Source organism: Rhamphochromis sp. 'chilingali', assembly GCF_963969265.1.
Source record: "Rhamphochromis sp. 'chilingali' genome assembly, chromosome: 11".
In the NCBI taxonomy this organism is placed as follows: domain Eukaryota; kingdom Metazoa; phylum Chordata; class Actinopteri; order Cichliformes; family Cichlidae; genus Rhamphochromis; species Rhamphochromis sp. 'chilingali'.
The window spans coordinates 26,086,289-26,113,078 of NC_137938.1; the positions used below are offsets into that span (position 1 = coordinate 26,086,289).

The following is a 26,790-nucleotide window of genomic DNA, read 5'->3' on the forward strand; positions in this document are numbered from 1 at the left end:
TTTTGAGAGTTCTGTTCACTCTTTCGGTCGCATTAGTTTGCGGATGATACGCCGTCGTGAGGCGGTGAGTGGACCCAAGAGTGGAGAGAACAGAATCAAACAGCTCACTGACAAAAGGTGAGCCCCTGTCCGAAATAAGGTACCTAGGGGCCCCATGCCTAGCAAATACCTCGTTAATGAACTTACTGGCTGCCACTCGAGCCGTCGCATCCCGAACCGCACACACTTCGATCCACTTCGAGAAATAGTCTACGAAGACCAGTATGTACGAGTTCCCCGAAGCGGTGCGAGGTAGTGGTCCGACAAAATCGACCCCTGCGTATTCCCAGGGTCGCTGGGGCGAAATGGGGACCATGAAGCCCGCTGGCTTTCTTTGACTGGGTTTTGTGAGTTGACATACTGGGCACGACAAGACGTAGCGTTTAACTTCCGATGCCATCTTGGGCCAGTAAAACCTAGACTGCATTCTCGCTAGTGTCTTAGCAATCCCCAGGTGACCTGCTGTAGGGTGGTCATGATAATAACCGCACAGGGTACCCCGGAGAGCCGTAGGAGCATACAGCTTCAGCTCCTCCTGGGGCCGAAGACTGCGCTTATGTTTCGGGCCTCGGTAATAGAGTAGGCCGTCATTGACCACCAAGGACGGTGAAGGACTGGCGTCCGAACCCAGATTGGGGGAACACTCCAGGTCTCGGAGCCTTGGACCTGCACCTGGGTCATCTAACTGCAGCTGCCTTAGTTGTGTTCGGTCCTCTAACAAAAGGGGAGGCTGGGCACGAAGATCCATGCCCCACATGACAGCATGCTCCGGCAAGATTTCAATAGGAGGACCCTCTGGTGCAGGCAGTGGGTTGCGAGACAGAGCGTCTGGCACCCTGTTGTGTACCCCCGCCTTGTGTACGATGGTAAAGTCAAAGTCCTGCAAGCGCAGGGACCACCGCGCCAACCGGCCAGTAGGGTTTGGGCGTGACATCAGCCACTTAAGGCTGTTGTGGTCAGTCAAGACCGTCACATGAAGCCCTTCCACATAGGGACGAAAGTGTTCTAAAGCCCAAATCACAGCCAGACACTCCTTTTCTGGCGTAGAGTATGGTTTCTCTGCCTTGTGAAGAGCTCGACTTGCGTAAGCGACCGCTACTTCCCTACCCTCTGCATCCTTCTGCATTAAGGCCGCCCCCAAGCCAAGGTCACATGCATCCGTATGGATGAAGAAAGGCCGGGAAAAGTCAGGGAGTGACAGGACAGGCGCTGTCGCAATGCTCTGTTTCAGGAAGTCCATGGACTCCTGACACCTGTCATCCCACTGAAAGGTAACATCCTTCCTTGTCAGGGCGTGCAGAGGTTCTGCATGGCGAGCATATTCCTTTACGAATCTGCGGTAGTATCCCGTCAGACCGAGAAACTGCCGCACCTGTTTCATTGAGGACGGAGTTCTGAACTGCATCACAGCCTTGATTTTGTCATCGTCCGGTTTAATGCCATCCGGGGTAACCCGGTAGCCCAGGAAGGTGAGCTCCTTCAGGCAGAACTGGCATTTCTTAAGCTTCAATGAGAGACCCGCAGACCTAAGTCTCTCAAGGACCTCCCGCAGGTCCAACAAATGCTGTTCGAAGGTAGGGGACACAACCACAATGTCGTCCAGATATACAGCACATGTCTTGTAAACAAGGCCGCTGAGGACGTTGTGCATCAGCCTCTGAAAGGTGGCTGGTGCGTTGCAGAGGCCGAAAGGGAGCACGCGAAACTGAAACAGTCCACAATGGGAAACAAAGGCTGTTTTAGGACGTGAGTCCCCTGAGACCGGCACCTGCCAGTAACCCCTCGCCAGGTCCAATGTTGAAATGAATCGACCTCTCGCTAGGAAGTCGAGAGACTCATCGACCCGCGGTAAGGGGTATGAGTCCTTCCGAGTCACCTGGTTCAGCCCCCTAAAGTCCACACAGAACCGTGGGTCAGCGCCCAACCTGTTAACGATCACGACAGGTGCGGCCCAGGGGCTCATGGACGGTTCAATTATGCCATCTTCCAGCATTTTCTGGACCTGCTCTTCAATGAGTTGTTTCTTTGCAGGGGAGGTGCGGTATGGGGGGAGGTTAATAGGCCTCGCATCTCCCGTGTCGATCACATGTTCAGTTAAAGACGTGCGGCCCAAATGACCATCAAACATGCAGCTAAATTGTTCAAGGAGGACAACTAATAGTTCTCTCTGACTATCTGTTAGGTTTGCCTCCAGAGCTTTGGTCTCCAGCGAGGGCTCTACCATGTCAAGCGTCATAATGACATTATCATCGCTCAACAGATCAACTGAGCAACCCTCCTCTTCATCCGCGCCTGGGCATGGACTGTCGTCCATAACTACGGTTCTCGAGGGGATGTGGATTGTCAAAGAGGCCCTGCTCATAAAGTCCATCCCTAAGACAAAGGGGGACGACAAGTTGCGGATGACAGCAAACCGGTGATAAAACCTTTTGTTCAAGAACCCTATGGGCAGCCATGTAACACCCTCCGGGAGACAGCGAGCACCGTCTACTAGGCTCACCGGTGGACCCATCCACTGGTGGGTCCTGCTGGGAGACAAGTTGTTCTCCAAAATGAGTTCAGCCCGCACAGCAGACAGGGATGCCCCTGTATCTAGCGTAGCGTTCACTGCCACTGAGTTGAAGTTAATTTTGGCTTTCAGTGGGGTGTTCCAGTGTGCTCCAGACTCTACATCTTCCATGTGCCCCACAATGCCTTGCACAATCTGGTGGGCATCATGCGGGCGAGGCATACTTTGTGAATGGGGGGAGGGCTGCCTCATTAAAATGTCCTCCCCCCCCGGGGGTTTCCCGACTGCTGACTGGCCGCACGAGCTGCCGGCAGTGAATCCAGCCCCTCAGCATCGGCCAGTTCCAGGCCCGGTGGTGGTCCTGGAAGAGGTCGGTGGGAGGTTGCCCTGGGTCTGGCAGCACCTCGTTCTTTTGGGGCAACCCAGGTGCAACTTGGGCACGTGCGTGTGGTAAACCCTGGGCGGGAGCATTTAAAACAATGTGGTTCTCTCGCGCTTGCAACACTAGGAGATGAAGTAGGGGTTGAGCGGCCAACTGGACCTAAGGCTGTGTGGAGCTCGTGCGCGCGAAGCAGTAGGTCCATAACCGACGGGACCGGCGTACCGTACAACGCAACCCGATATTTCTCCAATGAATGTTTACATATGAGCTCGATCTGTTCATGCTCCGGCGGCGGGCACCTTAGCTTATTAAACTCACCGAGCATGTGAGCTACAAACGTTGGGAGGGGCTCCTCTAGTGATTGGACGCGATCGAGGATGCCCCGCCAAACGTGCTCTTGGTTATCAGCTGACACAAACACTGATTCAAAAAGTTGGTAAAAATGTGCCCATGTAGTAATGTGAGAGCTGAGGGCCCTAAACCATTTACTGGGCTCTCCCTTGAGGAAGTGAGGGAGCTCACTCAGAACCTGCGAGTCGGTTAGGCGCAGCGACGATCTGTAGCTATCCACTGATTGGAGCCACTCCTCCGGTGACACTCCGCCGTCACCAGCGAACACTGGGGGCTCCAGCTTGGCCTGGTGCAGCGCTGCGGCGATCATCCTCGATGTATTGCAGAGTTCCGCCGACTGACGCTGGAGAAGCGGAGGGGGCTCTGTGTTAATCCCTTTCTGCGTGAATGGCGTGGAAAAAGCCACTGGGTTGGGGGTTCTCTGAGGAGGTGTTTGCTCCCCCGGTTCCCCTCTCGCGCCACCATCCAAGTGCTTCAGAAGGCTCTTTTGTAGCTCCAGCGAATCGTGCAAGCAGACTCGCAGTTTCTCCACCTCTTCTTGCAAGCTTTCCACCTTAAGATTGAGGTCATGAGGGGTAGAGCGAGGGATGATGTACTTAGTCAGGCTGGGAGCTTCAGCATCTGAGTCGCAGCCGTCTCCCTCGCTGCCTGTGTCTGGGTGGGACGCCATTTCAAAAGTATGGCCGAAACCACTCTCTCTCTCACAAAAGTTATGGCAAAGTGAAAGAGCGTTCCCACAGAGTACCTAAGCGTTAATATCCATCAGACAGAGAGCGTCCGTGCACACTCTGATGCTTCACACAAAACAAAACGTCCCTCTGGATGAACACTGAGTCAAAGTCACTGTAGCGTTAGCCTTAGCTTTAGCACCGCCGATGTCGTAACGGTCCAATAGCACTGAGTTAGCGGTCCGACGGACCGTACAGTTACTCACGGAGTACTCCCCCTCGCAGGCGAGCGTGTCAAGCGATGGGTCGGCGCTCTTCCATGCCTGCAAATGTCGTTGAAATCCCGGGGGGTCGGCTCCTTCACGGGGTCCTATCGGCCCGGCCAATACAGCCAGACGAAGAGAAAAAAAAACACGCCACCTCAGCCGAAGTGTCGATCGTTGAAAAACACGGGAAAAACATCCGAGCCCACCGTCTGTCGGTCCGGATGACGATGAAGATCCAGAGAACAATGTTCGGGCGCCACTTTGTAACAGCAGTCTGGCGAGGAAGGAGCGGCTAGCCGGTCCAGCGGGCATGTGGTGTGGAGGTTAGCCGGATAACACGGAACCAGTCGGTTAAATCCAATAACAGACCTTTATTCGCCGTCAGCAACATTACACTTTATAAGCCAGGTCTCCTCGGCTGTACTCGTCCGAACCTACATGCGCGGGGATTGGTACCACCAGCGCCAGCTTGTCACAACAGTAAGTAAGGTACTTTCTTGGAGCATGGAACATGAGCAGCATGAAATGGCTGCCGCTAACAACTCACACACCCACTAGGAGACCCCCACAGCTACTACAATAGTTGGGCAACCCCCCCTAGTGGTGCTATAACCCAAAAGGTTTGTTACAAGGTCTACGTGTTTAATACAGGGACTTCCACAGCCTTTTCAACAGCGCTGCGGACTGCGGGGTGGGGGCGGGCAGTGTTTTGGAAATGACAGTCTTCATTACAAAGCTTTCTTCGTTATGAATTAGCATACATGTTTTTATTGAACATTTGAAGAACCAGCAAAAAAAAACAGAAACTCTTGTAGAGGACATAAAGTCAGAGATAGAAAAGACAAGGAGCAGGTGCATCTAGTACAGGTAGAGCTGCTGCAAAAACCCACAGAGCCCAGCAGCCAGCGTAACAAATTCTGGATCCTTTGCTTTTAGTTAGCAGTTAGCATTAGCAGCACATCCTGCGTCCGATCTGAAAGATAAGATAAGATAAGAGATAAGATAGAACTTTATTAATCCCTCGGGTGGGTTCCTCTGGGAAATTCGGTTTCCAAAAGCACAGCACCGACAGAAGTTACAGTAACAGAATGTTATATATATATATATATATATATATATACACACACACACACACACACACACACAAAGGAGTTTTATGCTGCGCACTGTGACTCACAGCAATGGTCCTGGGTCAGCCCTGACTTTGTGTTAAACTAATCCTAAAGTAATAATGGTATTTCTAACCACTGATATACCACAACTTTTTCCTTTCAACAGCTACTGAAAGTTAGGGGACCTAGCTGCTATCGATTATTTATATAGAGATCCTCCAGCTTCAAACTGTATCATTTCATTTCATTTCATTTAAGTATTTATTGTCATTGTCACCCTTCAAGGACCTGCAGTTCAAAAAAAGCGCCCCTCCGACAGCCAAACCCATCTGTTCTCTGATTGGATTGTTACATTTGTGATTGACATGACATTGACCAATCAGATGAAAGGAAGAAAAATAGGGTCAAAATTCGCACTTGTAACTTGCAGGGTTTTTTTTCTAAGTCAACACACAAATCTTTTTTACGCACACACAAATCTTTTTTACACATACAAATCTTTTTTATGCACACACAAATTCTTTTTACACATACAAATCTTTTTTTACACATACAAATCTTTTTTACGCACACACAAATTCTTTTTACACACACACAAATCTTTTTTACAAGTACAAAATATTTATGACCACATTTTGAGCCCATAGGCAACAGACGTTTCCAAAAATGTAGGGGGGCTTTTGAAAATATGTGGTGTCTTGATGAACTGAGCAGATATTTGAGGTTTACACAGCTACATTCTCGCCTGAAAATATGTTAAACGTTTATTTTGTGACCCAGTAAGAATAATAAGAGTAATTATAAAACTAACTAGCGGCCGCCATTGTTGGAAACTGAGCAGGGCCACGCAGTGTTGCCAACTCCTCAGTAAGGAAAATCGCTATTGCTAGAAGTAGCTAAATGACGTCATCGCCTAATTTGCGTTGTTGGAGAGAGAAATAACATCGTAGAAGAGACATAAAGTGAGTAAAAAACGTCCTAAATGCATTTCGTTTATTTAGAACAACAAATTAAATTTCTTTTAGCATTTTTTTTTAACTTCTCAAGTACAGCCCTGCTCCTTTATCCGGGCTGACCCAAAATAGGCACTCTGGTGGAATTACTTTGTGTGTGTGTGTGTGTGTGATTAAAAGTAGTTTTAAACCTTGTGATCCACAAAACAGCATAAGAGTAAAAGAAGAACTGACTGCGTTACAGTCAGTGCGGGAGCAGCGGCTTCGCTCATGCGCGATTCATTTGCAATTTGGACACATACAGTGGGGCAAAAAAGTATTTAGTCAGCCACCGATTGTGCAAGTTCCCCCACCTAAAATGATGACAGAGGTCAGTAATTTGCACCAGAGGTACACTTCAACTGTGAGAGACAGAATGTGAAAAAAAAAATCCATGAATTCACATGGTAGGATTTGTAAAGAATTTATTCGTAAATTAGGGTGGAAAATAAGTATTTGGTCACCTCAAACAAGGAAAATCTCTGGCTCTCACAGACCTGTAACGTCCTCTGTAAGAAGCTTTTCTGTCCCCCACTCGTTACCTGTATGAATGGCACCTGTTTGAACTCATCATCTGTATAAAAGACACCTGTCCACAGCCTCAAACAGTCAGACTCCAAACTCCGCCATGGCCAAGACCAAAGAGCTTTCGAAGGACACCAGGAAAAGTATTGTAGACCTGCACCAGACTGGGAAGAGTGAATCTACAATAGGCAAGCAGCTTGGTGTGAAAAAATCAACTGTGGGAGCAATCATCAGAAAATGGAAGACATACAATACCACTGATAATCTCCCTCGATCTGGGGCTCCACGCAAGATCTCATCCCGTGGGGTCAAAATGATCATGAGAACGGTGAGCAAAGATCCCAGAACCACACGGGGGACCTGGTGAATGACCTGCAGAGAGCTGGGACCAAAGTAACAAAGGTCACCATCAGTAACACACTACAACGGCAGGGAATCAAATCCCGCAGTGCCAGACGTGTTCCGCTGCTGAAGCCAGTGCATGTCCAGGCCCGTCTGAAGTTTGCCAGAGAGCACATGGATGATACAGCAGAGGATTGGGAGAATGTCATGTGGTCAGATGAAACCAAAGTAGAACTTTTTGGTATAAACTCAACTCGTCGTGTTTGGAGGAAGAAGAATACTGCGTTGCATCCCAAGAACACCATACCTACTGTGAAGCATGGGGGTGGAAACATCATGCTATGGGGCTGTTTTTCTGCCAAGGGGACAGGACGACTGATCCGTGTTAAGGACAGAATGAATGGGGCCATGTATCATGAGATTTTGAGCCAAAACCTCCTTCCATCAGTGAGAACTTTGAAGATGAAACGAGGCTGGGTCTTCCAACATGACAATGATCCAAAACACACCGCCCGGGCAACAAAGGAGTGGCTCCGTAAGAAGCATTTGAAAGTCCTGGAGTGGCCTAGCCAGTCTCCAGACCTCAACCCCATAGAAAATCTGTGGCGGGAGTTGAAAGTCCGTGTTGCTCTGCGACAGCCCCAAAACATCACTGCTCTCGAGAAGATCTGCATGGAGGAATGGGCCAAAATACCAGCTACTGTGTGTGCAAACCTGGTAAAGACCTATAGTAAACGTTTGACCTCTGTTATTGCCAACAAAGGTTATGTTACAAAGTATTGAGTTGTATTTTTGTTATTGACCAAATACTTATTTTCCACCCTGATTTACGAATAAATTCTTTACAAATCCTACCATGTGGATTCATGGATTTTTTTTTCACATTCTGTCTCTCACAGTTGAAGTGTACCTCTGGTGCAAATTACTGACCTCTGTCATCATTTTAAGTGGGGGAACTTGCACAATCGGTGGCTGACTAAATACTTTTTTACCCCACTGTAGGTGTGAACATCTTCTGCCCTGATAGCAGCTGGGGGAGGACTATCCTCCGCCTGTGAGCGCTTTGGCACGGGCGAGGTGCCCATTCCAGCATCCGCTGCTTGATAAGAGTAGGAGCAATACGTGCTTTCACGTCAAAAAGTCGTCATAAATAAGGCTCCAATAACACCAGAAAAAGTCGCTAAGAGAGTCTGAAAACTTGCTAAATATAACGAAAAAGTCGCTAACTTGGCAACACAGCGACAACCACGATGGGCCGCTATGAATTCTGGGACACAGCTTCTTCTTCTTGGGGGTTTAACGGCAGCTGGCATCCTTGTACATGCAGTGCTGCCATCTTCTGTTTCAGTCAGTTATTACACTCTTAAATCCTACTACTTATTCCTGCGTGTTTTGGGATCTTACAAAGCTTCAAACGACGCGTCGACTATTGAATTAGCACCCACAGGCAGCTAATGGGTGCTAAGCTAAGCAGGCACACATCACATACTTACTTCGATCATTAACGCACACTTCTCAAGGAATGACCAACTCTCTGCAGGTAATCTGGAGCAGTAAAGCTCAAGTGCCGTGACCACGTTCCTCCCTCCCCATTGTCTCTGGCATACAAAGCGGTGGGGTGACCTCTACTTTCATTTATCTGTGTAGCCAATTTAATTAAAAACTTTTCCATAACATTTTGTTTCATAGTATAATCTTCACATCCTTTACCTAAAGCAGACTCTCTGTTGATTCATCTGCTAATTATATTCACAGTATTCATTCACTGTCTTTAGGGATTAACTTGCTCAGGATAGCTCAACGCACTAATACAATGGCCTCTTCACCAGTCCCTCCTGTACTTTCTTGCTCAGTGTGTCAGATGTTTAGTTACTCCTCAAACCCTTTAGTGATAACTATACTTGTAATAAATGTTTAGAGTCTGGAGGCTAGGATCACTGAATTGGAGACCCAGCTCCGCTCCCTTGAAAAACCCATAGCTAGCCAGGCCTCTGTAGCTGATGCAGCCAGAGGCAGCTTTGTATTTTTATTTAGAATTTTAATTTATTACTTCTAGTCTGAACTAGTGTAACTTGTTATTGTCACGATGTCCTCAAAACTCCCAGAACAACGTTCAGTTTATCCAAAATGCTGCAGTGAAAGTACCAACAGGGACTAGGAAAGAGAGAGCATATTTCACCTATATTGGCTTCCTTTCACTGGCTCCCTGTTAAATCCAGAATCAAATTTAAAATCCTTCTGCTCATGTACAAGGTCTTTAAAGTGTCAGTTGTGAAATAATGTTTCTGATCTCGTCTTCTGTAATAGTGTCTTGTTTTTGTTTCTCTGTCATATCACAACTTAGATTATTACACTTTTGAGCCTCTTATGTGTGTGACTCTTAGTTGGATAAGCATTTCAGAAAAGCCTGATGGCTCATCTGGGATTCTGCGAACAACAGTAACAGTCTGCTGGGCCGTTATTAAGTGCTGATCACATACAGTAATTGTATTACTCGGAAAAACATCCTGTGACTCCACGTCAACATCTTTATATTAACTTCAAAAAGTTTATATCTTGCACTAACACAGTTACACCACATGAGGGAGGCATCGTGCAAGTTTTCTAGTGGATCAGCTTATAAAAAAGTCTATGACTCTACTTGCATGTGAAACTGACACTGCACCTTGTTAATACTTAAGGGTTTAAAGGGTTAAGTAGAGTTTCATTTACCATATTGAGTCAGTAGGTTCGTGGTCAGTTTGATAGTTGAACATTCCTAGCTGCACTCTTCACAGATATTTAATTAATGGCTTTGTTACTACAGCTTCTTATTGTCTTAGTGGCATTTGCAGGTAAGTCTCAAAAATTATGATGTTCAGTAGAACTTATTGTCTCTTTACAAAAGGTTATATTTTCCTTTGGATGTTTGCCAAAGACTTAGAACAGCAGCAATTCACTGAAAGCAACAGCTGGTTAACTGTTTTAATAACCACACGTTTACTGTGTGAGTTCCTGAAACTCGATCAGAAATATGTGCGGTATTATCTGGAAAAGCTCAACCTCTAATGAAAATAAGGTGAACTCCGCAGCTTTGCTGTATTTCATTGCATTTATTCCACAATTGTTTTATTTGTTTGACTGACATATGTTTTATGTACTTTTCTATTTGTCTCCTGCAGTTTTTACTGAAGGAGCTGGTGTGTTGCCTGATGGTCCACTGAATGCAGCTGTAGGAGAAAAGGTGATGTTCACCACAACACTGACTCCAACAGAAACACAGTTTCTAACTGTGGACTGGAAGTTAAATCTCTCTAAGCTTATAATCATCTCAACTAACTTAGCAAACAATACTGGACCAGAGTATGAAGGCAGGATCACCTTCTTCCCATCTACTGGGTCTCTGGAGCTCAGGAGTCTCACTCTGAATGACATTGGAGAATACAGTGTTAGCATTACACAAGCTGATGGCACAAACCATGTTGGACATACAACTTTGGAGATACACGGTGAGCAGATATTGAAATCCAACAGTGTAATTTTTTTCTGCAATATTTAAACAAGTTTACATTATATTAAACGTGCAAAAATACCTGGAATTATTAGTACATTTTTGTTATGTGTTGTTCTGCTTTCTTGCAATAATTTGTGATATTATTCAGATTGTGATATTACAAACTTTACAAAGTGGCTGTAAGAAACTGAATGGCTTATTTAAATGTAGTATTGACCAGCATATTGTAAAGATTAGTCTGAGGACTCCATTTGTCTAATTTACTCTGTGCAGAATAGTCACTTAAAGGCAGCAGATATTTAAATTATGAGAATGAAAGTATTTCAAGGTTTTGACAGTACTTCTTTAAATGTTTTAATGATAATTTTATTATTGCTATTCTGTCTTTTTCGGTTGGTTTTTATAGTATATACTCCTTGTCTTGACATGGTTTAGCTGGAGTCAGATTTTAATCACTTTAATGCTTATTTTCTATTGTTGATGCCAACAATGAAACTATTTTATTTTCTTTCACAGAGAAAGTCTCCAATGTGTTGGTAACTTCCAGCAGCACAGACTTGGTTGAGTTCAGTGGTTCTGTCTCTCTGTCCTGCTCTGCCTCTGGATCCTCTCTCTCTTTCCTCTGGTTGAACGGCAGCTCTGAGGTTACAGCAAGTGACAGAGTTCAGCTCACTGATGGAGACTCTAATCTGACTATAATCAATGTGACCCGCTTTGACCAGGGACCATTCAGGTGTAATGTGTCCAATCCTGTCAGTTTTGGTACCAGTGATCCAGTAAACCTCTCCATCAGCTGTGAGTTACTAAAGAAAATGCTCAGTCTGAAAACGTCTGCATCAGAGTTTTTTTCTGGTGACATGATGTGGAGTAATGTAGCTGTGTTAAATAATTTTACAAGTACACAAGAAAAACTGAATGTAATATACTTATACATTTTTTATACAATAAAAATTTTCTCTGTTCCTTCTATATTTAGATGGTCCAGAAAATATAAATTTGATATTATTTCCATCACAAGAATACTTTGCTGTGGGGTCAGACATCAGCCTCACCTGCTCAGTTGGATCCAGACCTCCTGCCCAGTTCAAGTGGTTTCTGAATGGAGATCAGCTGCCTGATATTGGATCAGATCTCAGACTGATGAACATTCAGATGAACCAGAGTGGAAACTACAGCTGCCAGGCCTTTAACAGCAAAACTCTGAGATATCAAGCATCTCAGCCTTCAGCCATCACTGTACTGGGTAAGTCTGTTTTTAAATAATTTATTATTTAAAATTTTATGATTCAAATTCATATTTCTCAAATTTTCTATACTCAGATAATACTTTCATATATATATATATATATATATATATATATGTACATATATATATATATATATATATATATATACACCTACATACATACATTTGTGGAGAAAATAAAATACAAAAATCCAGTTTTTAAACACGAATGGTCTCTCAGATACTTTTGACTTTGGACATTTTTCCTTACGCAGAAGAGAAATGAAGCTGATAGAGAAAGCTTAAACAGAATGAAGATTTTAAAATACAGGCAAAGAAGTACCCTTTAAAAGAAAGAGTAATGCTTGTTGTTTGTTGACCATGTGGCTGTTATGATAACAAGGTTGGTTAGAATCTTATATTGTGAACTATAATGAGAAGCCTAACATCACTGGATGTTTTCATAGATTCTCTTTGTTTGAGTTTGTAAAGTATGAAAGTCTCCTTTCAAGATGGAAGGAAGGGATTTTATTTAGGCTATTTTGTAGAAACGATAAAGTGATGCACAAGTAAACTATTAAGCACTTCACCGTAAAACAAATTTGAACACATTTTCACTGTAGGACAAGTCCACATTAACTGTGATGATTTTACTATTTCATGTAAAGGTGGACGTTTGCCTATCAATTAACAAGTCAAGTAAGCTACTGACTTAAGAATTGGGGAAAGTGGCATTTTGTTGAGTTAACTTTGTGATTCAGGATTTTACAATTGTTGCTAAAACAGCAAAGCTAAAGTATCAACATGTTTATCGTAAATAATGACAGTTTGTTTGTTGTTTGAGTTGCCCTTCATAGCTCCCTGCTCATAATATGTTGACAGTTTGGGAATCATAAGTTGACCATATGGTGGCTAGTGGTCTTCAGTTTGAATAAATATTACCATAAAATGTAATAGAACCCTGTAACTGACTAGCGACCTGACCAGGGTTTACCCCCTTTAACCCTATGACAGCTAATATAGGCTACAGTCCCCCCTGTAACGCTGAACTAGATACCGTATTTTTCGGATTATAAGGCACACTTAAAATCCTTTAATTTTCTCAAAAATCGACAGTGCGCCTTGGGTATGAATTCTGGTTGTGCTGACTGACTTCGAACCGATTTTATGTGGTACATGGCTCTTAAAAATCTGTCAAAAAATGTTTTACTACAACTTTGGTAAGCTATGAAGCCGCACTGCTTGATAGATTGTCGGAGTTTTACAGCTACCATAGTCAGGAGCCTCCCCGAGAAATCTGGGCCCAAAACTCCATCCACTTCAGGTCCCAAAGTCAAACGAACACTGTGGCATCACTGAGAGTTTAAAACTGTCTAAATTCTTTCATCTTTAATAAAATGATCAGCGTTGCTGCTTTACCCGGTGTAACAATTAAGTTTAACATCCAGGCATCTATGAAAACAGAATTTATGAAATTTATGAGTTACAAGTTAGCAGGAAGTTAGCTCGCTAGTTTCCACCTAATCATGATGTACCATGTTCTGACTCAGGGATTTCTGAAAAATTAAAACGTACAGCTCTGCCATCGCTTCCAACATAAATGAAGACAGAAAACTAAACAACAGTGACTTTTGTAGGGTTACTGAAGTTGGACTAGCTGGTATATAAAGATGTGCTACGTGATCGCTAGCGACACAGCTATGTTAGCATAATATAAACACAGTGACGTTGGAGGATGAACGCTAACTTTTTTCCACTCGATAAATGTTAACGTGAGGGTTTCCGATGGTTAGGGACAAATGCAATCGCATGGCAGGATGCTGTAAATGGACCAAACTCCAGTCAGGAGAACAACGGAGATAATCCAGCAACAATATGAGGTTAGTCATTAATATACTGCAACAACATGAAAATAGTGCAGCTGTGAGATAATTCAACATTAATGAATCAATGGTACGGAAGTGGAGGAAGCAAGAAGAATGAGTTGAGTAAAGTTTGACTTATCTGTTTTGTTTTGCTTAGTGCACCTTATAGTCCGGTGCGCCTTATGCATGAAAACAGACCCGTTCATCGTCAGTGCGCTTTATAATCCAGTGCGCCTTGTGGTCTGAAAAATACGGTAAGTGAAAGAGAATGGATGGATTGATAATTTGTTTTTGGCTTGTATGTGAATTTGGTTTTTAATTGTGTGAACCATAGATTCCATGGAATCTGATCTTTTCACAGGTCCCAAAGTAAATCAAAGATTTGATTTACTTTCATGGTATTACTGCTAGTCCTCTTCGTCCCATATGAGACATAGGGATGTCCATGGTCTGTCATCTTGCTTTTTGCTGCACTGCGTGGAGGGCCATGGGTGCCAAAATGAATTAAATAAGTACACAATTAAATAATTAATTAAATTATTTATTAATTATTTAAAATCTGAGTTATTTAATTAATTAAATATATACATGATTAGTTAAACTTCCATTCATTTCATTTATAACATTTAATAAATTATTTATTTATGTATTTCGTATTTTAATTTAGTTTAGTTTATTTATTTATATAGCACTTTTAATTACAACAGTGGTGCTGACTAAAGTGCTGTGCAAACATACAAATTTTATAATAAAATAACACAATAAAATAACAATATCAATTAACATCAATGCCAAATAGCTAATAACAAATAAATAAGTAAATAACTCTCATGCAGTATTAAAAGACAGTGAGTAGTGTTTTAAGATAGGATTTAAAAAGATTGAGGGTAGGAGCCTGTCTGATTTGGAGAGGCAAATCATTCCATAATTTAGGCACCACGACCACAAACGCATGATCACCTCTAAGAACCAGCGTCGATCTTGTGTGGCCAAGAGCAAAAGATCACCCGATTTAAGAGCTCTAGGGGGCATATAAGGCTGCAGTAGGTCTGACACATACCCTGGGGCCTGTCCATTCCGCACTTTATAAGTCACCAATAAGATTTTATAGTTGATTCTAAAACGTACAGGGAGCCACTGAAGCGAGGCAAGCACCGGGAAGATGTGTTCATTTCTCTTCATTCATGTCAAAAGACGAGCAGCAGCATTCTGGACCAGCTGGAGCCTTGCAAGAAAAAGTCTGACTTATGCCTACATATAAAGAAATACAGTAGTCCAGTTGGGATAGAATGAAAGCATGAATTGCCCGTTCTAGTTTTTTAAAAGACAAAAAAAATCTCACCTTGGATAAAAGCCTCGGTTTAAAGAAAGACTGCTGTACAAATAAACTAATCTGTTTCTAAAAGGCGAACTTATTGTCAAATATAACCCCCAAATGTTTAGCATGCAATTTGATAAAAGGTTTTAAACTGCGCAAATTAAAATGGTTCTGGAGGTTCTGGAATTGCAATTTGGTCCAAAAACAATCACCTCGGTTTTATTTTCATTGAAATTAAGGAAACTAGCAGCCATCCAGGCCTTAACTTCGCAGAGAAACTGAAATAAAGGTTCCAGCGAGGCAGAACTATTTCAGTGGCTAGTAAAAGACCGTTAAGAACTTTTAAAAGTGCAGTTTCGGTGTTATGAAAAGCTTTAAAACCAGACTGAAACCTCTCAAGAACATTGCGACCATATACAGGGAGTGCAGAATTATTAGGCAAATGAGTATTTTGTCCACATCATGCTCTTCATGCATGTTGTCTTACTCCAAGCTGTATAGGCTTGAAAGCCTACTACCAATTAAGCATATTAGGTGATGTGCATCTCTGTAATGAGAAGGGGTGTGGTCTAATGACATCAACACCCTATATCAGGTGTGCATAATTATTAGGCAACTTCCTTTCCTTTGGCAAAATGGGTCAAAAGAAGGACTTGACAGGCTCAGAAAAGTCAAAAATAGTGAGATATCTTGCAGAGGGATGCAGCAGTCTCAAAATTGCAAAGCTTCTGAAGCGTGATCATCGAACAATCAAGCGTTTCATTCAAAATAGTCAACAGGGTCGCAAGAAGTGTGTGGAAAAACCAAGGTGCAAAATAACTGCCCATGAACTGAGAAAAGTCAAGCGTGCAGCTGCCAAGATGCCACTTGCCACCAGTTTGGCCATATTTCAGAGCTGCAACATCACTGGAGTGCCCAAAAGCACAAGGTGTGCAATACTCAGAGACATGGCCAAGGTAAGAAAGGCTGAAAGACGACCACCACTGAACAAGACACACAAGCTGAAGCGTCAAGACTGGGCCAAGAAATATCTCAAGACTGATTTTTCTAAGGTTTTATGGACTGATGAAATGAGAGTGAGCCTTGATGGGCCAGATGGATGGGCCCGTGGCTGGATTGGTAAAGGGCAGAGAGCTCCAGTCCGACTCAGACGCCAGCAAGGTGGAGGTGGAGTACTGGTTTGGGCTGGTATCATCAAAGATGAGCTTGTGGGGCCTTTTCGGGTTGAGGATGGAGTCAAGCTCAACTCCCAGTCCTACTGCCAGTTTCTGGAAGACACCTTCTTCAAGCAGTGGTACAGGAAGAAGTCTGCATCCTTCAAGAAAAACAGGATTTTCATGCAGGACAATGCTCCATCACACGCGTCCAAGTACTCCACAACGTGGCTGGCAAGAAAGGGTATAAAAGAAGAAGAACTAATGACATGGCCTCCTTGTTCACCTGATCTGAACCCCATTGAGAACCTGTGGTCCATCATCAAATGTGAGATTTACAAGGAGGGAAAACAGTACACCTCTCTGAACAGTGTCTGGGAGGCTGTGGTTGCTGCTGCATGCAATGTTGATGGTGAACAGATCAAAACACTGACAGAATCCATGGATGGCAGGCTTTTGAGTGTCCTTGCAAAGAAAGGTGGCTATATTGGTCGCTGATTTGTTTTTGTTTTGTTTTTGAATGACAGAAATGTATATTTGTGAATGTGGAGATGTTATATTGGTTTCACTGGTAAAAATAAATAATTGAAATGGGTATATATTTGTTTTTTGTTAAGTTGCCTAATAATTATGCACAGTAATAGTCACCTGCACACACAGATATCCCCCTAAAATAGCTAAAACTAAAAACAAACTAAAAACTACTTCCAAAAACATTCAGCTTTGATATTAATGAGTTTTTTGGGTTCATTGAGAACATGGTTGTTGTTCAATAATAAAATTATTCCTCAAAAATACAACTTGCCTAATAATTCTGCACTTCCTGTAGAAAAGATTGCAGCTGAACAAATACAATCTTTTCTAAAATTTTTGACAGAAAGGGAAGCTTTGAGATATGTTGTGTTATTTTTGTGCCACTATTCTGAGTGCACGTAAAAAAAAATTTAGCGCACATAAAAAAAACCAAACAACTGCATTTTGAGGAGAATTTTATTTTGAGCGAAGAAAAGCTAAATTGAAGTGAACAAAATTCATTGCTGCATGCAAAAAATGTATTTTAGTGTTTCCTATTATCCATATACATACACAATAGCAGCCCCTGTCGCTGAGTTGTTGCATTTGCGTTTGCTCGCAATGTGTTGCTTGCGCTCTCAACATTTCTGTCTGTGTGCATTCAACTCTTTCTGTACACCGTTATATTTGCTCCACAAAACCAACCAATCAAACTTGGATGCAAAAAAATCTGATTGGCTATTTTGGTTTCCAATCAGCTCGAAATTAAGAAATGTAATATCCCAGATTGCATTTCGTCCAAAACTCAAACGAGGCAGTAGCGGAGGAGCGCAGAGTGGCGGAGTTTGAAATATTACTCTTTCTGGATCACAAAATAGACTTTTAAGATATTTTCAGGCGAGAATGGGGCTGTGTAAACTTCAAATATCTGCTCGATTTATCAAGACATCACATGTTTGCAAAAGTGCTCTATCGTTTTCGGAGATGCCTGTTACCCACCAGCTGACCGCACAGCTGGACTGGCCATTGGGCATACCGGGCATTTACCCAGTGGGCCAATGGTGATTTTTCATTTTTATGTTTGTTTGTTTGTTTTTGTAACGGCATAAACAATGAAAGGTGGTGGATTAGCCAATTGGTCATGATCAACTTTGGGCTGGACCAATTACAATACATCTGTATTTAGGTGAAAAGGAACGCGATTTGTTTATCGCCCATTTTGCGGCAGAAAGAACATCAGCTGATACTAGAAAGTAATATTAAATAAATTCTAACAACAGCTTAGCAAGCTTAAACGTGCTGGTGTTGTTTAGCGCAACATCTGCGCTAAACAACAGTTCCATGATTGAAGTAGCAACAGGAGAGAGAGGGGGATAGAATGAGAGAAGAAAAGGCAGCTGAGCAACATAAAGACACAGAATAACTCCAGCTCCAGCCAAAGTAGGAGCCCCACCTATCCCCACAATCCTATCTTTTTCAAAATATTTATTCAACTGTATTCCAAACACCATTGTTATGGAAATTTAATCAGCAAATATACAGATACAGTGAGCAGTAGTTAACACCTTTAATCCCGGGAGAGAGATGTTCAGCAGGGCACTGACGGCCATCGCTAAAAAATGAACAGCACAGCCCTCTTCTTTAACTACAGGGCCCCAAAGGGAGAGAGAGTTTAACAACCTTTATCTCCTCTTGCAGTGTTACAGTGGGGTAAAAAAGTATTTAGTCAGCCACCGATTGTGCAAGTTCCCCCACCTAAAATGATGACAGAGGTCAGTAATTTGCACCAGAGGTACACTTCAACTGTGAGAGACAGAATGTGAAAAAAAAAATCCATGAATCCACATGGTAGGATTTGTAAAGAATTTATTCGTAAATCAGGGTGGAAAATAAGTATTTGGTCAATAACAAAAATACAACTCAATACTTTGTAACATAACCTTTGTTGGCAATAACAGAGGTCAAACGTTTACTATAGGTCTTTACCAGGTTTGCACACACAGTAGCTGGTATTTTGGCCCATTCCTCCATGCAGATCTTCTCGAGAGCAGTGATGTTTTGGGGCTGTCGCCGAGCAACACGGACTTTCAACTCCCGCCACAGATTTTCTATGGGGTTGAGGTCTGGAGACTGGCTAGGCCACTCCAGGACTTTCAAATGCTTCTTACGGAGCCACTCCTTTGTTGCCCGGGCGGTGTGTTTTGGATCATTGTCATGTTGGAAGACCCAGCCTCGTTTCATCTTCAAAGTTCTCACTGATGGAAGGAGGTTTTGGCTCAAAATCTCACGATACATGGCCCCATTCATTCTGTCCTTAACACGGATCAGTCGTCCTGTCCCCTTGGCAGAAAAACAGCCCCATAGCATGATGTTTCCACCCCCATGCTTCACAGTAGGTATGGTGTTCTTGGGATGCAACTCAGTATTCTTCTTCCTCCAAACACGACGAGTTGAGTTTATACCAAAAAGTTCTACTTTGGTTTCATCTGACCACATGACATTCTCCCAATCCTCTGCTGTATCATCCATGTGCTCTCTGGCAAACTTCAGACGGGCCTGGACATGCACTGGCTTCAGCAGCGGAACACGTCTGGCACTGCGGGATTTGATTCCCTGCCGTTGTAGTGTGTTACTGATGGTGACCTTTGTTACTTTGGTCCCAGCTCTCTGCAGGTCATTCACCAGGTCCCCCGTGTGGTTCTGGGATCTTTGCTCACCGTTCTCATGATCATTTTGACCCCACGGGATGAGATCTTGCGTGGAGCCCCAGATCGAGGGAGATTATCAGTGGTCTTGTATGTCTTCCATTTTCTGATGATTGCTCCCACAGTTGATTTTTTCACACCAAGCTGCTTGCCTATTGTAGATTCACTCTTCCCAGTCTGGTGCAGGTCTACAATACTTTTCCTGGTGTCCTTCGAAAGCTCTTTGGTCTTGGCCATGGCGGAGTTTGGAGTCTGACTGTTTGAGGCTGTGGACAGGTGTCTTTTATACAGATGATGAGTTCAAACAGGTGCCATTCATACAGGTAACGAGTGGGGGACAGAAAAGCTTCTTACAGGAGACGTTACAGGTCTGTGAGAGCCAGAGATTTTCCTTGTTTGAGGTGACCAAATACTTATTTTCCACCCTAATTTACGAATAAATTCTTTACAAATCCTACCATGTGGATTCATGGATTTTTTTTCACATTCTGTCTCTCACAGTTGAAGTGTACCTCTGGTGCAAATTACTAACCTCTGTCATCATTTTAGGTGGGGGAACTTGCACAATCGGTGGCTGACTAAATACTTTTTTGCCCCACTGTAAGTAAAGAGTTCTCCCCTCTCTGAGAGATGTAAGAACTGGGTGTCTCTGCCCAACTGTGTGTGTGCAATGAAGTTGAAACTTTTGTGTCACTATTACCGTATTTTTTGGAGCATAAGGCGCACTAAGCGAAACAAAACAGTCAGGTCAAATTTTACTCAACTCATTCTTCTTGCTTCCTCCACTTCTGTACCATTGATTCATTAATGTTGAATTCTCTCGTAGCTGCTCTATTTCCATGTTGTTGCAGTATATTAATGACTGACCTCGTATTGTTGATTGGTTCTTCTCAGTTGTTCTCCTGACTGAAGTTTAATCCTCACGTTAACTTTTATTGAGAGGGAAAAAAGTTAGCATTCATTCTCCTGCTTCACTGTGTTTATGTTATGCTAACATAGCCACAAGGCCCACCACACTACCTGCCGGTGGCTGATGCCCTCAGCAGTTGACAAATAGGCTGTATTTTAACAAACTGACCAGATATGTGAATATTCTAGAACAACATTAAAAGTGTAGCTGGTGATAGACAAACAGGGTATTTTAAAACTTTACTTAGTTTAGAGCACCGCCACCATTGCCACGTGTGATTTGAAATGCATTCTTGGATATCTTGGCTGCCCCAGGTCCACACTACCACCAGTTCATAGAAATCAATTATCTGGGATTGACCTGTCTTGACTTACTGTGCATCGATACTGAATTTGATGGGTAATGAATTTGATGTAAGAAGGTAGACCATGCTCACCCCAACTAAGGAGTCGGCAACGAGTTAACCCCTTCCCGTAAAACAACACTGTGTTACAGAAATTGTTCTGTTTTCATATGTTGTCCTAAATAACATACTCTCTTATTTATTTCATATTTTGTAATGTGACCTCAGACTAAACTCTCAAATTAAAAATCATACAAACTTTATGTCACTTAAACACCTGTACATAGTTAAAACTTGCCATTCAGATCCCGATACTTTAGATGGGATCTTTTTCTCTAAAATCATTTATGTCATAATACCATAACACATGGGTAGGGATGGGTATCGAAAACCGGTTCTTGTTGAGAACCGGTTCCCACTGTTTCAATTCCTTGGAATCGTTTGCCACTTTTAAAAACGATTCCCTTATCGATTCCAGTCGCCCCGAATGACGTCATCACGTTGAGTGGCGTCTTTTACCCAGTAGGAAACATGGCGCCTGAGCGGCACAAACGCTCAAAAGTTTGGTTACACTTTATGAGAAAGGATGACAACAGGGCAACGTGCAATACTTGCAAAGTAGAGATTTCATCAAAGGGAGGAAACACTACGAACATGCAAAAGCATTTGCTCAAAAAACACGCGATTGCTTTCAACGAATGTCGTGTTTTTGATCCGCTCCGGACTAGCGAAGCTCAACCCAGCAGCAGCGGTAGCGTTTCCACGTCCTCTCCCGTTAATACTGCAGGTAACTAATCAATTAGCATTGCATATTATGTTAGCGCGATCTGCCTTATTACAAAACCTGCTTTTACTGTGCGTTGCATTTAGATAACCATGATGAGAGAGACAGAGTCTGGCTGGCTCAGATGCTGGCAGTTCTCGCTGCAGTCTACCGGTAGCGTCTCCTTTCAGGCCAGGATAGACAAATGTCACCGAGCAGTGTCTAAGTTTGTGGTCAAAGGCTTGCACCCATTTGCCACAGCAGATGCCCCCGATTTCACTTTGGTAAGTGAATGTGTTTAATTGTAGGCAGGGACATTACTGGATATTCTTGTGTAATTGCTACAGAATAATTTATGTTAAACTTTGTTATTGCTACAGGAGAATATTTATTTTATTATTTTACATATACATTTTTTTTCCTGGGGACCCTGTGACACCCCATTGAAGAGCCGTAGGCTGGATCTCTTAAGATCTCACTGTTGGGTTTGTAAGGCCATGTTACTCCTAAATTTCTATCTTGTTCAAAGAGAAGATATAAAACACAGTTCTAAGCTAATCGACCTTAGTGTTCTCCTTTTAAAAAAAAAAAGAATCGATAAGAGAATCGATAAGGAATCGAATCGTTAAACAGAATCGAAAATGGAATCGGAATCGTTAAAATCTTATCAATACCCATCCCTACACATGGGTCCAAATTTGCATTTGCATTAACCTCCACATAGAAGTAGCACCACAAAAAGTTGTAAATAAACAAAAGTCAAAAATGAAAATCATCTTCTTGGAAATTTTTAGGTTATTGGTTGTATTCAAAAAATGTAGAAACGAAAAAATCAATTCAGCTTAAGTGTCTGCGTTATACTTGAGTCTTGAACTGGTAAACTGTTTCCACAAATTAATATCAGACACCTTTAAATATCATATCTTGACCTTAAAAGTCAATTGTGTGAAAATGTCATATATGTATATGCCTTACATTACTTTTAGTGTTGGCCATTAATCCTTTTGTTAGTCCAGAGAGAATTAACCCACATGTGAAGAGTTGAATTCAACTCTTAGGTTTTATTTGGTGTTTTTAATCTCATTATCTGCTGCGCAGATAGCTGCCCCTCCCTGAGCCTGGTTCTGCCGGAGGTTTCTTCCTGTTAAAAGGGAGTTTTTCCTTCCCACTGTCGCCAAAGTGCTTGCTCATATGATTGTTGGGTTTTTCTCTGGATGTACTGTACAATATAAAGCGCCTTGAGGCGACTTTTGTTGTGATTTGGTGCTATATAAATAAAATTGAATTGAATTATTTTATTTTTTTCAGCATTTTTTTTTAATCTCACCATCACTAAACTTAGTTTATGATTTTGGCCCTTAGTCACTTGTATATTTTTGTTTATATAAATATTATTTTTTCTTTTCAATCATTTATCTTTTGGCAAACAGAGAAAATATCAGACCCTTCTGTCAAACCATCACCAAACCTGCCAGTCGAGGGGATCTCTGTCAGCTTAACCTGTGAAGCTATTGGCTCAGCCTTTACAAGGAACTGGATGAAGAATAACTCTGAACTGACCCCGACTGACAACACGATCCTTTCTGACAATAACAGAGTGTTGACCTTTAACTCTGTGAATAGGAAAGACAATGGAGAATATTTTTGTAATATCAGCAACCCTGTCAACAGTGAAGGAGCTAAATACATCATGATTGTTAATTGTAAGTAATATGCTGTTCAGGCATACAGTTACAAAATATTGAAGAACAAATGACAGTACTGATATGTTTTCTTAGAAGCCATTTAATACCCATTTGATATTTTTATCATTTACTTTACAAATACCTGTTTTTCAGATGGACCAGAAAAAGTTCAGCTCAAAGGTCCAAATGAGATAAATTTCAAAAGCACCTTAAAACTGACCTGTTCTGCTGAATCCACACCATCTGCCAGATTTAGCTGGTTGCGTAATGGTGTAGAAATCCTCAGTAATTCTGCTGAGTACGTTAGAGAAGAGGTTGAACTTTCTGATAGTGGCAACTACACCTGTCAAGCATGGAATAATATAACTGAAAGAAACTCATCATCAGTGGTGCATGAATTGACTGTAACAGGTACCTGCATGTGTTGATTCTCTTGGATTTTCTAGTCAGCTGATAGACTTCTGGAGGTTTTTCCTTAAAGATCTTTTATACTTATAAATTGAAGATTAATTTCAAGCTCATGAGACAATTGTGTTTTAAATACAGGACTCCATTTAAAGATAGAAAGATGTTTGCCAAAGCCACATGGTGCCTTGATAGTTTTGCCATAACATTTAAACATTACAAAATATTCTCCATTCAATGATTTCTGCACCTCTTCTGTGTAATAAATTGTCCAATAAATTGACACTGAAACCTGTCCAATGACAAATCAAGCAAAGGAGGACGTTTTTACATGACTATGAGATGATGGAGAAAATCTATTCAAAACAATTGATATGGAAATATTTTTTCGTATTTATACAGTCCCAGAACCATCATCAGGATTATCTGCTGGTGCCATCGCTGGAATAGTAATCGCATGTTTTGTCCTCGTGGCTGCAGCTGCTGGTGGTGGATACTTCTTTTATAAGAAAAAGTATGTTGGATATTTTTCTCATTTGTGAATGTGTGCTATCTGTGTATTTCTAGCCATGACACTAGTGGTTATTTAACAAGTCTTTGTTGTTGTTTTCCAGGGGAACATTACCTTGTATTACGTTATTACATTATTGTTTTTATGTGGACATTAAATGCAAACTAATGACTCATTATCCCTCTCAACAGAGGACCTCTGAAGAAATCTACAAATAGAGACACTTCCACTACAACAGGTTTGTGTGTTTGTGTGTGTGAGTGCACATCTGCATGTTTATATTTACTCCCTAAATTCAATTACAAATCTTCTTTTTATTTTTTAAGGAGGCAATGCAGCTTCCTCGAGTCAGGTAAATTTTTTTAGTCCTTTGCAATGATCATAGATTCATAATCTTTGAGTTTTATACATGCAAGATACTTTTATAACTGTTGATATGTATTAGTGGCTACATGGTTTGTGAAAAGGACAGTTTGGGCTGATATACAGAGCCTTCCTCCCCCATCTTTCTATCTCAGCTAACACTTACTTACCATAGTGCTCAAATTCAGACTTTGAACCTTGTCAGACTCTAACTTAAATGTCATGTAATGGATTGATATCAGTAATGTTTTTTGATAATATTAACCAAAATACTGTATATGTTTAATAAATACATTTCATTTATTGTGATGTAACTGAATAAATGTTTGAACCTAAAGTATATAAAACAAAAAGATAAGATACCCTGTATTTCACAGTTTTCTACTCTCTGTTTTTTCTGTAGGAATTAAACTATGCAGATGTCCGTTTTTCCCCAAAGAGAAATGACGAAAGAGTTCAGATGGGGTTACAGAATGAATCCTCAAATCATGCCCAGGTTCAGGCAAACAACAGGGCTCCTGCAGCATCCTCCCTTCCTACATATGACGCTCATGTGCACCGAGTGAGGAGGCCCGCCCCTCAGCCTGATCCTAATGCTTCAGAAACCTATGCTCAGGTTCGTGTACGCTGAGTGTACTGGATCTGATAGATTCATATCCAAGCAGGCCAGAAGCAGTCAAACGTGCATGTTGCTCTCACTCCATTTATTGCGGGCTAGCTTGGACTTGAACTCCTGAGTCAAAGCACTTTAAAAGTAGTCAATAATCAACCAGCTCTGAAATTTATTGCCATGGGAACAATGTTTCCTTATTACTTTGAGTAAACAGCATATCATAGCTTCCCGTCCTTATGTTCAGGATTTTCTTTGTACAGTGCAAAGTTTAGTTATCTGAGCAGTGATATTCTTTTTATTTGATTCAGATATTTATCTGTAACAGGTTTGTTGTAATATATTATCATGTGATTTCATACAAGATTCTTATATGTGGCTAAAAGTAGTAGTGAAGTAGTAGTTCCAGCAGCACTCCTGGATGCTACTTAATGATCAGTTTGACAATTCATTAATATGTCAATGTGTGTTACCTTAGTTAGACTTAAGATTACTTACATAGATTGAAATAAAATCCACTTTCTCATCCCTGCAAATGAAAGGTCAGGAGTGACAATAACCAAAAATATTTCTGTTTTAAAATAATTGAAAAAGAGTTTGAATGATTCCAGACTTTCAAACTTTTTCTGGTGCTATTGAGCAGGTTTAGGGAAACCATCCATTGCACACTAGACAACAGCCTGGATCACATTTCAGAATGCTACTACGTCTTTGTTTAGTTACTCTGATAAATAATAATAAGTGCTTCAACATACTTCCATATCATTTATTATAAATGTCATGACTTTGGTACAAAATATAGGCACATTTTAAACACAATATTATCTTTATCAGGGGACTGTAGATATTTTCCTGGCACAAGTGAACGTGTGTGATGAGTATAGTTATTGATATGTATAATAAGAATGAGCTACTTCATCATTTGAATTCCTTCAAAGTGCCTAGATGACTTGTATCATCTTCAAAATCGTTCCCATGTTTCTCTTGTATAAAAAACAATAACAGATATAATAGATAACTCTGCCTAAATGCACAAAAACAGACAATCAACATTAGCTGTAACACAACAAGATTTAAATACATCATCTCTTTGATAAAAAACAAACAAACAAACAGCTTATTATTCTACAGTGGTCTTCCAAAAAACAAACAAACAAAAAAAACCTGAATGAATAAATAAAATCTAGAAGCAGGTCATACAAACTGCAATGTATATCTCATATTATTTCTAATGGGTAGCCAGTCTGTTCTCGTGTAATTATTCTTGCACTATTTCCCACTTGAGTTAAAAGTGTTAAGTGCAAATAAAGTACAAAAATAAAAAAAACTGTACTGTAACTGTTTGGAAACATGCTTTCACTTGCTTTTTTTTGCTGCTTAGCTGGAGTTATTTTTATTTTTTTAATAGAGAAGAAATGTATTATCTTAAAAGCTGCATATTAAGAGGTTTGCTAAATTCTTAAAAAATGAAAATGTAATGTATAATGTGCTATGTGGGAATTGCAGGGATTTTTTTTCTGTTCCTTTTGTTCCTGTTTTCCATTCTTTTCTGTCCGTGTATTTCCATTTGTGTCTGAAGTGTTCCTGCCATTTAATTCTGAAAAACCCAGGAAGTAATTTTCTACACAAAATTGTCTACTAGTTGTTCCTCGCTAATTGCTTCCTCTGCCAATATATATATCTCAAAAGTGCAAACATAAACAGTGCTTAATGATACTATAGCGTGTAATGTGACAGTAAA

General features: G+C 41.6%; 1 protein-coding gene across 1 annotated transcript; it reads left to right on the plus strand.

Annotated features, from left to right (window-relative positions):
- Positions 1 to 9,974: 9,974 nt before the first annotated feature.
- Positions 9,975 to 26,252, plus strand: LOC308406552 (cell adhesion molecule CEACAM1-like; the record flags this gene model as incomplete). The annotated part of the gene is made up of 10 exons (XM_080897631.1): positions 9,975 to 10,020; positions 10,348 to 10,674; positions 11,196 to 11,474; positions 11,656 to 11,922; positions 22,906 to 23,178; positions 23,314 to 23,571; positions 23,974 to 24,079; positions 24,268 to 24,314; positions 24,403 to 24,428; positions 24,843 to 26,252. 10 exons carry the CDS (start codon positions 9,975 to 9,977, stop codon positions 25,068 to 25,070), a joined length of 1,857 nt encoding a protein of 618 aa, XP_080753757.1. The 3' UTR covers positions 25,071 to 26,252.
- Between the last annotated feature and the right edge of the window lie 538 nt (positions 26,253 to 26,790).